The sequence below is a fragment of the Xiphophorus couchianus genome, chromosome 19, assembly GCF_001444195.1.
Source record: "Xiphophorus couchianus chromosome 19, X_couchianus-1.0, whole genome shotgun sequence".
Classification (NCBI taxonomy): Eukaryota; Metazoa; Chordata; class Actinopteri; order Cyprinodontiformes; family Poeciliidae; genus Xiphophorus; species Xiphophorus couchianus.
In genome coordinates, this window is record NC_040246.1 from 2,335,657 (window position 1) to 2,348,258 (window position 12,602).

Below are 12,602 nucleotides of genomic sequence, written 5' to 3' on the forward strand. Positions count from 1 at the left end.
TTTGGTTTGAATATCTCTTGTTTGTTATTATTCAAATCAAACCAGCTCGCTACAAAAGGCACAGATGATCCACCACAGGACCAACATCGAATCGTTTAGTGACCTCTGTCTCCCTCTTGTGGCGGTTCCGTAAGTTACAGGGGAAAATCGGCCAGCCGGACCTGGAGGCGGATGCGAGTCCACCTTACCTGCAGTGCATTCCTGCAAGATGCTAGATGCCCAGTTTCGTCGCTTGTGTTTGGTGGCCTTAGCGCTCGGTTTCCACCTCGGAAGGGCGGCGGAGGTCTCAGTATGGAGCGTAAACATCAACTCGGTCAGTGTTTTACCGTCGGTGTGAGCGTTTCTACGGAGGAAGCCCGGGCTCCTGCTAAATGTTCACCAGCTGGCAGCTAAGGAAGCTAACTAGCCACTAGCAACGCTCTCCTCCGGATGAGAGGTCCAGCTGCTGTCAGTCAGGCTAATGATGACTGCTGATGTTCTTGTCATTTTTTAAATACCCGGCGTTTTCCTGCGATAGAATCCGAAATGTCTAACAAACTAAAGGCAGGCTTTCTCCTGGACTGTTAGGCAGCTTTTAATGAAAAAATATATTTTTTAAAGATGTACGCCTGCCAGCAATAATAACTGCTGTTAAGGTATTCTTAAATTCAGGGATGCTAAACGTTGTGCTATAGGTGAAATAAATAGATGTAGAGATAAACTTGAATTCCAAGAACTTGAATTGCATATCTGATCTGTTCATTCATCTTTTCTCATTCACCAAGAAATTGATCCAGTTATCCATATTGTCAGGGATGGTCTACATGGACTAAAATCTTGCCATGATATTTAGTTGTGTTTATGTAAATAATAATAAAGGTCCCAAAGGAGAATTTAAGAACCATCAAATCTACTTCATCCCAACTCCAGTTCCGTTACGTGTGGCAGCTGCATCTCTTAAAAAAATACAATAATTGTATTAATTAGTAATTTCAAATATTTGTTTTTTAATATTTGTTGCGCTGTCATGGAAACGACAGTGGAAAAAGTAACTCCAACAGCAAAAGCAACAATCCCGACCCTTGTGTCAGTTTTGGGAATTTGCAAGTATTACATATAATTTAGCGTTATCACAAAAAAAATATTTTTATGAAGATAATCTATTTTCACTATGATAAACAAAAGTATTAAGGAAGGCTTATTTCCTTCCTTCCTTCCTTGCACCAGTCCATGCACCCTTTGTTCCTTAATTAATTTCATCCTCCTTTTCTCCTTTCCTTCCTTTGTTCCTTTCATCCTTCCTCACGTCTTTCTTTCTTGATTCCTCTCCTTATTTCTTCTTTCTTTCCTTCGATCCACAAATGAACAGTTTGCATCAATAAGCATCTGGAAAGTTGTGTCTGTATATTTGTAAATTATCCTGTGTACAAAACCCTTGACTTTCACAATTGACATTAGAAAATGATGCATTTATGGTGGGAATCCATAATCGGCTAAACCAGACGCTGACGGGCGGTTCGGCGCCGGACTGTCTCTTGCTTCCTGGTAGAGGTCTGAGGACCAGAAAAGACGAGTTGCTGCGTCAGATAAAGTCTCATCAGTCGCTGTCTGCGTTGTGCTTTCAGACACAGGATGCTGTGTTTCGGAAGACGCTGTACGCCAACACCACCATCTTCATGAGGTGTAAGTACTCGCGCTTTACTCTTGCATCATGGCCACTTTTCTTTGCGCCTGGGCATTTTTCCACTGAGAAAAACAGCGCGCTCAGGGTCGTTGTGTAACCTTACCCCACCCTGCTTCCCTCTTGATAACATAATCTGTGAAAGTTGTTTTAAAACTGTCATCTTTTGCTCCCTAATGTGTCTGATAATCCTGTTTGCTCTCCTCTGTGCAGTTCTGAATGACGTGGGGTCATGTGAAAAATATCTGGCCTTTAACATCAGCTGGTACCTGCGCTCGTCCGTGTGCTATAATGAGGTCTTCAACACGCCAGTGAGCTGTGCTTCTGTTTGTTGGTGTTTGGTCTTTCTACTCGGCGTAGCGGCTAGACTTCATAGCCATCACTCCTCCCAACAAACCCAGTAACTGTTTTGATGTCATTTGCAGCTTTTCTTGGTTTAAATAACATTCCTGCAGTTATTTTTTTATTATGCTTTCGATACACAAATCAGCACAAATAGGTCACGATCATTTTTGCTGGACGCAATTGTTGTGATAAACGATAACATTGTCATTTTGAGACCATTTTCAAGTAATATATTGATAATGGCGTAATAATGCAGGTTCGCCCTCTCACACTGGAAGTGGCCGATATTTTCAATATGCAAAATAGAGATGCACGGTATAATGGTACTAACATCGCTATCGAATTATGTTAGTCATTTTTTAACATGTTGGGATCGGTCTGATGAATAAAACGGGGCCGATATGAACGACCGATATTTATTTTCATCTTGCTGAAAATAAATATCGGTTTTATTGTTTCTGCTCGCTCTGGTGATGAAACAGGAGAGATAGTAACAGCAATGCTAATATCGGATATCGATGTCAGTCCAAATTGTTACATCGGTGCATCGCTAATCCAAAATAAAACACGACAACCAAACACAATCAATTAAACTGATACAAGAAGCACACAACTAAAACCGTAAAGGAAATGGATTATGATGTCTGCGTAAAAGAGATTTCCCTTCAAAGAATATTGAACATCAGAATGGAAATTATTGAGCTCATTTCAGTTTGACATGCGATTAATAGGCAAATGTGTAAATATATGGATCTGAGCATGTTTTCTGAAAGTGTCAGCCTGTTTAGGAAATCATAACCGCAGATGAAATCCAGTTGTGTTTTTGTTTTTGTTTGTTTTTTGGAGGACAACAAGGCGATGAACATGTTCGGCATGGACCACATGTTGAAAGACGGCTGGAGCGGCTTCTACAGTCAGGGCTACATGTACTTTGAGAACTGCTCCTACCTCTTCACCCCGAAGGTAAAAGATGACAAAACGTATTCGCTTTCAGTAACGCCTACAGTACCTGAACTGTAGGTGTTCAGGTACTGTAACACCTACAGTACCTGAACACGTCTGAGAAAAATGTTTTGTTTTTGCAGGTTTATTTCCCAGACTTCAACCCTTATCAGCCACTGTCCAGTCCGAAGGTGGGTGGTTGATTTCATCGACCACACCGTCTTGAAAGCTCCGACGTCGTTTAACACGGCTGCTCGGGTTCGTTGGTATGCTTTGTTTACTGTAACTTTGTCTTTCAGAGTGACCCATCAAATCAGACCTTTACTTGGCCTGACAAACCGGTGAGGAATACTTTTATTACATTTAACTAAATTGCACAAAGTAACTTCGTTTAACCATATTTTCAAATTTTCTGATACTTATTGATCCTCTTGTGGCATAAATAGTTGAGAAAATAAAAATAAGGTCAATTTTTTTTTTAACGTGACTAGTTGAAATTTATCGAGACAACAATACATCACAATTCTTATCATAATAATAATAAATTTTTCACAATAAATGATAAATGACAAGCGATACGATAAATGCCCAACCAAATATCAAACCAAAATTTAGTAGTTGAAAACTTGGGGATGCACGATATATTGGCATCGATGTCTGTATTGGTCGATGTTAGTCATTTTTTTCTTATGTCTTTATTGGTCTAATAAGTAGCACTGGGCCGATGTTAACAACCGATGTTTATTTCCATTTTGTTGCCGTTTGTGTTTCAGTAAAGGGACAATGATAGTGACGCAGCAAAGGATAATGGGAAGCAATGTAGGCTGTGTCGTCACCTTTATATGGCGCAGAATGTGTAGGGAAATGTATATATTGGTGAATATAAAAATACTATCGGTATTTTTATACCGATTTAGTAGCAGCACAATATCGGATATTGATATCGGCATCGACCCAAATGTTCAAAATGGTGCATCCGTTAATAAGCTGAACTTTTTTTTTTTTTTCAAAATTAAAATCTTGCTCTTGTGTTTCAAAATTCTCAAATCTGGATGTGACTGGAAAGTTCTTTGCTCGTTTTCACTGAAGAGGCTAAGTGATGTTTTCCAGGAAATCAGCGCGGTGGCCAAAGCTTGGGTGGACGGCCCCTACCTGTTCATAGTGAAGGTGCAGCCTGCGGTCCGCGGCTTGGAGATAGAAGACATCTTAGCAGAGCAGCTCAACTTTGCTTTCACAAGTGAGGGTCAAACTATTTGTTTAGAAAATTCAGCTTTCGAATATCACCAGTGACAGATTTCCTTTTAACTCCTCAGTGAAAGTGGAGATGAAAGGACCACATGACTACTCGTCCCCAGCAGACTGGCCTCTGATGATCGTACGCATCTTTGTTTCCTGAAGGATAACTGACCTTTTATTTCTTTATTAGCGCTGCACCTCATTCGGTTGCTGTTTGAATCGCCTCAAAGTGAAGCCGCGTGCGTTTCTCTCCCAGTTCTTCATGGTGATGTGCATCGTGTACGTTCTGTTCGGGGCGCTCTGGCTCTTCTGGTGCGCCTGTTACTGGAGGGATCTGCTGCGGATCCAGTTCTGGATCGGCGCCGTCATCATCCTCGGCATGCTGGAGAAAGCCGTCTTCTACTCCGAATACCAGAGCATCCGTTACAAAGGAGACTACGGTCGGACATGTTTGCTCGGGTTCTGGCCGTATTTGTTTTTCCGAGTCCGTCTCGTTGCATTTTGGTTTCTGTTTTCACAGTCCTGGGAGCTGTGATTTTCGCCGAGCTGCTCTCCGCGCTCAAAAGATCCCTGGCTCGAATCCTGGTGCTCATAGTCAGTCTTGGTTACGGCATAGTCAGGTGTGTCAGCTGCTGTGAAAGATAAAAATCTAAGAGTCCGGCGCTTGAACTGCGGTTTAATAATCCCTGTTTCTCCCTGCGGTGCAGACCGCGGCTCGGTACCACGGTGCACCGACTGGTGGCCGTCGGACTCCTCTACCTCCTCTTCTCCTCTGTGGACGGAGTGCTCAGAGTGACAGGCGTAAGTAACAAACTTTCTATACGAGACATTTTTAAACAAGCAGGTCATCGTGACAGTACTCATAATCCCCAGAACCTTTCCAAAATGTGCCACTTTACAACCACAGAGTGCGAAAAATGAAATGTATATATACATTTTTAAGTTATAAACTCCTAAATATAACTTAGTATAATCAACTACCTTCAGAACTCACCTAATTAATAGTCAATATTTATTTTATTCTCAGTAAAAATCCAGGTATGAAGACATTAGTGACCAAAGAAGCAAGCTAAGCCTCTGCTTGATGTTAAACGTGTCGACCAATCACATCTAATCACTACAACCTGTTCAGAAAAGTCAGCATAGAAAGTAATATAAACTCTTTTACAGTGGTGGGACTTGATAATAAAAAAAAATTAATTGTGGAGTGTATAGTCAGTTAGTCAAAAACTATATATTGACAAAATGAGCAACATTTCAAAGTCTTTTTTAAAATGTTTTAAATGTATTTATTTATTAAATAAGTAGAAATATGAGCACAACAACAAAGATATTGATTCTTTTCAATCTGTTATTTAGGTTATTCCACCATCAGATTGGGGCCAAGAGCTGTTAGACCCATTCAGCTTTCATTCATTCATGAAACGTCTTTGAAAAAAAATCCTTCTTTAGAGAAGTGGACTGTGACGCCAGCATTAGAGTTGACAATGCGGCTTGTTTAGCATTCAGATGCTACTTTTTCTACTGAATAGATTCGCTGATACACTAACCTTTTTTTTTTGTTTGTTTAGCACAACCTGAACACAACAACAGTCTTTTTCAGTTCCCATCAAATCGTTATTTTGAGGCAATAGTTAACCCTCAGTTTGCTAAGAGAAGCAGCTTTGTCGTCCGTCAATGTTGTTTGCAAATGTTGTTTGCGCGTCAGATTTAAAGTGCTGTACCAGAACTGCGTGAGTGCAAAGGTTCTGGCCCGAAAAATGGATTAAAAAATTTTAACGAGTAGTGATATTTTAACTCAAAACTAATGAGTTCAATTCCCAGTCCTACTCTTTTATGAAGAAAACTTTACATTTAAAACCACAAGTATAAGATCCAATCCCTCCATTATATGTGCATAAAGGACCATAAATAAAGCCTGAATACAATAAACAGTACATGTTAAAAAATGTAAACATTTTCTAATGTTTAAATTTCAATGTTAAAGAAACATTTAAAAGTAACTTAATCTCATGTTGAGTAACTTATCAAGGTCTCCACCTCTAGGTGGCAGAGTAACCTGTTCAATACGACAAAACCGCAGTGAGGAAGTATAATGAGGATCTTTAAAGTTCACCTCGACTGGACAGTCTGGATCATTTCTGACAGATAAAAAGTGGCCGTTTTCGGCTAATTTTGACATTTTTACATTTGTTTTTTTAAATTAGAATACCCTGTTCCTTTTAATTAAAGAAAAAACGAGAATATTAATGATAAATCTTGTTCTTCTGAGGATGGAAGAAATGAATACCAATATAAATGCAAACCCCCTTTAAAATTTTTATTTGTGAAACTTTCCTTCTAATATTTACTTATGCACTACTTTGTCACACAAAATCCTTTTAAAATACATTAAGAGTTGTGGAGGGAATGTTTGAAAATGTAAAAAGTTATGAATACATGAATACTTTTGCTATGACTAATCTGTAAGCTAAAGTATTTAGCACTTTTCTCCTGTTCAGACAAGTGCTCCGTTGATCTGGTTGATCATCTTTACTGTCATCTCGTTCCTCCAGGGTTTCTATGGCACCGTCGCCCTGGTGGCTAATCTCAGCCTCTCTCTCATCGACTCGTGTGTCATGTGGTGGATATCCTTTTTTATTTTTGTTTGTTTCACTTAAGTGGGCTTGCTCGAGTCCAATCAGGGACTCCCAGCGGTATTTCGTACCCTGTATAAGTATTGTCTTTTCATGTGTACTCAAAAGGTTCTCCTTAATCAGCATCTACATTTTCATCAGCTTGTCACAAACCACTCGCCTCCTGAAGCTCCGCAGAAATGTGGTCAAGCTGTCTTTGTATCAGCACTTTACCAACACGCTCGTCTTCTTCGTTGTCGGTGAGTTGAAGCCGGTCTGGAACAAGTGAACAAACCTCAAAAGCTAGCTTTGTACTCGAGTTCACAGAGCACATCCATGAGTTAATAGCAAAATGATCCATCCTTAGCTCCTTTTTATGTATCTGGATGAGTGAAATTGGTGAAATTAAGCTGATGGTGTAACATTTTGTATTGATATATATTTTTTTATTTTGTGAAAGAGATATCTCACAATCCAGTGGCTTAACATATGACAATGACTCATCAGCAAGATTCACCATCACAATAAAATCCCTCCCTTCCAAATCTAGGCTGTCTGTTTATGACCCAAAGCACAAATGATAATTAGCTTTCTACGGTAATAAGATGATTTTTTTTTTTTTTTTACTGCCAATAATTCTTTTAAGAGTTACGCCAAGCATCTTTCACAAACTCCAGGAAGTTCCTGCTTCTGACATACAAACAGGAATTGTAGGGAAAGCAGTTATCATAAAAAGTCGGGTTTCTCTACACGTCCTTAAAAAGTATGAAAACAGGCTTTATTTATTTTTATTTTTTTACCATTTCCCAGTTCTGGATAAGTATTTAAAAAAGAAAACAGAATTTAGAAAAATAATAGATTTTTCTAGACTTTTTGCTGTCTTGCTAACAAGCTACCTGGCTAGCTACTTAGCTTGCTGTAAATCCCTCTAACTATCTTTCTTGCTATCTACATATATAGCTTGACATCAAGCCAGCTAGCTTTCTAGCTTGCTAGCTAAATCAATACAGATACAGCCAGACTGATAGATCTAACTCCATATAGATAACTTGATTTAGATAGCTAGGTCGGAGTAAATATAGATAGACTGATCTTGAGCTATATATCTGGACACCTAGATCTAGATTGATAGATCTAGACAGATAGTTTTAGATAGATCCATTGTTGTTCTGACAACTTCTGCTCTATGGTCTGCACCAGAATGAAAAGGAAAACCCCTGGTCACGATGGGGTGTCTGTCTGATAGATCCAGATAGATAGATTGAGCCACTAAGATAGAACTAGACAGACAGATCCAGATTGAAAGATACATGGGTCTAGTTCTGTACAGATGGCTTGTTCTGGATAGCTAATTTTATTTTGGTCTAGATTGATAGATCTATACAGATAGTTTTAGATAGATCCATTGTTGTTCTGACTGCTGTTACTCTGTAGGCAGGCTGCCATCATGCTGGCGCTGTAGATATGTGGTTATTTAAGGCACAGCAGAGGGAAGTAATGAGGTAGAGGTGGAAATGTAGGTTGGTCAGGCTCAGAAAGTCCCATAATTCAGTTAGAAAACCTAAACAGCAGCTCAGAAATGCTGTTGAAGGGTCTTAACCTCACCAGCCATTTTGAACTCTTTAATCCTGTAATTCTAATTCAAGCCATATTTCATCCATTATAGTCAAACTCTATATGAGTGCAAACCCTTCAGCATGATGAGCTCTGATGTGAGCTGGTCTTTAGGTTTCTGGAGCGCTCTGGTAAAACAGCAACAGGTCAGACCAGATCATGCCTCTGCCATTATGTCCATCACCATCTTTTACAGCAGTGCAGCTGTCATGGAGTGGATGGTAATAAAAAGAAAGCTACACAGGCTAAAACTGTGAATAATGGAAGAAATGAAAAGCTCATGTTTCAAATTGTGTCCACAGTTTCCATTATATTCATCATCTGGACCACCAAGGTGTTCAGGCTGGTCGACTGTCAGCGGGTCGGTTTCTGTTTCTGTTTTCTTCCGACTCGGATAAATTCTGTGTAGTTTGCGGAGAGGAGAACGTGAACCCACTTTCCTTTGCGTTCTGTGTCGACTCTCTCCCTCGTAGGGCTGGCGGGACTTGTGGGTAGACGATGCGTTCTGGCGCCTCCTGTTTTCCACTATGCTGCTGGTCATCATGGCGCTGCTGCGACCCTCTGTTAACAGCCAGAGGTTAGAGAGACTGGGGCAAAACGAAAGTTAATTGTAATTACTGAGCTGACAACTGAATTTAGCCTGGGTTGTGTTTTTACCCCCAGGTTCTCTCATTCCCCTCTTATTGACGAAGATGACGAAGAAGATGAAGCCAAGGAGCCGATGATGAACGAAGCTTTTGGTAAGAAGTACTTGTGTTTTTATCAGGATGATAAAAACAGCCAGTGTTAAAGAAAACCGCAGAAGGATGGTGTCGCTGTGAAAGTACTCCCCCACCCCGACTTGAACAGTTTAATCACTAATTTAAACACCTGCTCTACTGATGGGTTGCCATTTTTGAAAATGAATCGAACACACTGAATTCTGCAGCACATCTACATGTTCAGATTGTCAAAGTCATGCTAGCATATATGACCTACTTCACTCTTGCTATTTTATGAAATTCAAACTTTTCACTGACCTGTGAAATGTGATGCCCTTTGACCTTATTTTGTAGTTGTCATAGTGTCAGCAGCAAAGCACTGCGTCCCTTTTTCTTTTATATACATATATATCACGTGTACATTTCAGATTTAGCGCGTCGTGATGACAACTTGACGGCTAAAACCAATGGTAGTCATCATCGGCGAGGCCTTGAGCATGTGATGTCACGTTGCAACGTGTCTATAGCATTAACATACATCCAGTATTGTAGTTATAATGTAAAGTAAATCATTTCTGTCTGAGTGTGACCTCAGCTTTTCTTATTTTTACATCCAGTAGGAATGAAGATGAGGGGCTCGAAACCTGACGCTAACGGCTCCCAGAAACTTCTGAATAAAGAGGTAGACTCTGTTCTTCTGATACTTTTATGTCTTCAGTCGTGTTCTTCAAGCGTTAGTTTGTTTCAAATGTTGGATTTATTTTTTTTGTCAGGATGAGGACCTGAAATGGGTAGAAGAGAACATTCCTACCTCCGTTGCTGATGTGTAAGTCATTTTAGTCGCCTCAAAATATTTAATATTTTCATTTTGGCAGGAATCCCACAGATAGTGCATGGGCATTCAAACAGTTGCGAAATATTGCTAGGACGCTTAACTAGCAACATGCTAACACTCTCGTCTTCTTTCCCCTTCATTCAGAGCTCTCCCTGCTATGCTGGATGAGGAAGAGGTAAAGTCTTCTTCTTTCCCCCTCGTGCCAATCCCATGATCCTAGTCACAGTTTGCACTATTTAAAGACCTCCACTATTTAAAGACCTTTAATTTGCCCTTTATCTCGCAGTCACGCTGACGCTTGCGCATAAATCTCTGTGCTTTTCTTCTAGGAAATCCTGAAAACTAAGATGGAGCGATCTAAAATGGAGTAGAGGGGAAGGCAGGAAGAAAAAGAAGCAGCAATGAATGAGATTATAGAAATTTCATCACCAAAAAGAACATGGAAGAAAATTTTCTTTGATTGATTTATTTATTTATTTTTTTTTACGCAAGTTGTGTTAAGCTGTGTTAAGTGTAAATAGTGTGTTAGAACAAGGAGACGATGTATAGCAGAACATTTCTATTGGTTTCACCTCAGTGTCTTCACTGTCGGGTAAGCTCAAGCACATAATTTCCACGTTAAATAAGATTCTGAAACCTATTCCCGTGATATTTGAATTAGTACCGTGTGTAACTGAGGCGGATATGACTGATGATAAAATCCTCTGGGAGTAGTTCCATCCAACGACTTCTTACTAACGGAGTTGGGTCGACCAGAACATGCTGACGTATGAAAATGTCATACAGTGCTGAAAACAGGAGGGTATTGTTGTTGAAGTCTAACACTTAAACAGAATGTGCCGAACCTTATTTGAAATCGTTTTCAGAATGTGTTTCATAATTGATCACATGATAATGGGGAAAATATTAGATTGGTATATCAAAGAAAATGGTGCATAACTAAAAAAAGACAAAACAGGTTTTTTAAAAAAAAATTTGTACGTGGAAAAATATGGCATGTGGTTGTTTTCAACCCCACTGAGTCAGTGCTGTGTGACTTTAGCTGCAGCTAACGCTACAGGTCTTTTCTGGTGCGTCTCTTACAGGTAAATAACAAAACTATCACTCCGTCAGGTGGGTTGGACAGCCCAAACGTTCAAGTCCTCTGCATTGATTTAAACTCGTGGCGTTCAAACTTTATGTCCTGAGGGCCAAAACCGGCAAATGTAAGCTACAGGAGGGCCACAAAATCCATTAGCTTCAAAATGATTTCCTTTGCTGCTGCTGTTTTTAGTTTTACTTGCTCAACAATGACATTTTATGTTTTCAAATCTGTATATGTTTAAAGATCCGAAACATGAAAAGGGGCTCCAAACGATTGCGTTATTAAAATAAAAACTAACATTTTCCAAATTTCTGGGGTCATCAATTGCTTTTACCACTCTTGACTTGTAGTGAGGGGCCGAAGAAAATCGTTATCAAGGGCAGCAAATGGCCCCCGGCCCACACATTGGACACCCCTGATTTAAAAACATTTTGCAAAGAGTTCAAAAGTTCAGTTTTGGTCTCATCTGACCAGATCACCTCGTTCCACGTGTTTCCTCTCTTCCATGCACAGACCTACAGCAAACTGCAAGCAGAAGCTCTTATGACTTCCTTTCAACGCTGGCTTTCTTCTTGCGTTAAAGGTCACGCTTGCGGAGTTCATGACTAATCGTCACCCTGCCGACACATTCTGTCTGATGTTCTCTAGGTCGCCATCGTTCTGTTTGCTCACTTATGTGTTTTAATCCCTGAGGCCTCCACAGAACAACTGGAATTATATTGAGATTAATTACATTTACTGCATAGGTGATTTTGGATGACGGTCGGATTTTATTTAGGGATGTATGAGTAAAGGGGGCAGACTACAAATGCATGCCATACTTTCGGAAATCTATCATCTGTCATCTATGTTGGAGGGGTACAGACACTTTGTCCAGGCAGTGTATTTAAACAGTGTATGTTTTCTCAGATTATTTTTATCCAGATTAGCTCAAGGAGCTGCAATTTATTATTATTATTATTATTACATTTCCTTTATTACTCACATGTGTAAAGTTATGTACGGATATATTTTATGGAAGGCCAAATTCTGTTGCTGTTGACATTAAACAAGTGTTGCGTTCAATATGGCAGCCAGTAAATCTCACCCCTCATATGGATGTGGTGTGGGCCTACGTTTATGACACACAAGATTTACTGCATGTATGTTAGAGGCTAATTTCACTAATTGGATAAATGCTTAATTTAGCACCTCACTCTAATTCAGGCATTAATTTTAAAAAATAAATCAGAAAATGAGTGAATAGTTAGTTGCTGTTAGAATCGTTTAAGGCTTTTCCTGTCACACTGCAAATATAGTTTTATCTCTTCCTCAATTTATGAAAATATGTGTAGATATGCTGGAATCCTTGCGTTCTGGTTTTATAAAGATTTAAGTCTTGTTAAGAATATTTTAGTTGTTTGGAAATATTTGACAGCCTTTAAGGACTTGAATCTGTCGTGAAGCTTTTTTGCATATGTTCTGCAGAGAAACTTTGTATTAAACAACTATGAAAATATGATTTTGTTTTTTGGGGGGGTTTTTGCACTTCATGAAACGGTAAAGTAATATCTGTATTTCCGGACTTTAT

The 12,602-nt window shown here is 39.5% G+C and overlaps 1 protein-coding gene across 4 annotated transcripts; it reads left to right on the plus strand.

Moving 5' to 3' along the window:
- Positions 1 to 50: 50 nt before the first annotated feature.
- LOC114134603 (transmembrane protein 87A) lies at positions 51 to 12,533 on the plus strand. Of its 4 annotated transcripts, none has more exons than XM_028001322.1 (20): positions 51 to 313; positions 1,605 to 1,662; positions 1,874 to 1,971; positions 2,852 to 2,968; positions 3,091 to 3,138; positions 3,247 to 3,288; positions 4,058 to 4,184; positions 4,261 to 4,322; positions 4,440 to 4,623; positions 4,704 to 4,803; positions 4,891 to 4,984; positions 6,739 to 6,810; positions 6,950 to 7,058; positions 8,715 to 8,773; positions 8,886 to 8,989; positions 9,076 to 9,152; positions 9,734 to 9,795; positions 9,887 to 9,939; positions 10,093 to 10,123; positions 10,278 to 12,533. In XM_028001322.1, exons 1-20 carry the CDS (start codon positions 209 to 211, stop codon positions 10,317 to 10,319), a joined length of 1,644 nt encoding a protein of 547 aa, XP_027857123.1. In that variant the 5' UTR covers positions 51 to 208; the 3' UTR covers positions 10,320 to 12,533. The 4 variants fall into 4 exon arrangements, with proteins under 4 accessions (XP_027857123.1, XP_027857124.1, XP_027857121.1 ...); XM_028001320.1 differs by having other exon boundaries at positions 52 to 313; positions 9,731 to 9,795; XM_028001324.1 differs by lacking the exons at positions 51 to 313; positions 1,605 to 1,662 and having other exon boundaries at positions 1,932 to 2,060; positions 9,731 to 9,795.
- Positions 12,534 to 12,602: the final 69 nt, after the last annotated feature.

What these genes read in the sequence shown, in the direction of transcription:
- LOC114134603 (XM_028001320.1), top strand. Translation starts at nt 209, where the DNA reads ATGCTAGATGCCCAGTTTCGTCGCTTGTGTTTGGTGGCCTTAGCGCTC. An exon ending in ACTCGTGTGTCATGTGGTGG is followed by an intron (nt 6,811 to 6,949) that starts ATATCCTTTTTT and finishes ATCAGCATCTAC; the next exon opens with ATTTTCATCAGCTTGTCACA. An exon ending in GCTCGTCTTCTTCGTTGTCG is followed by an intron (nt 7,059 to 8,714) that starts GTGAGTTGAAGC and finishes TTGTGTCCACAG; the next exon opens with TTTCCATTATATTCATCATC.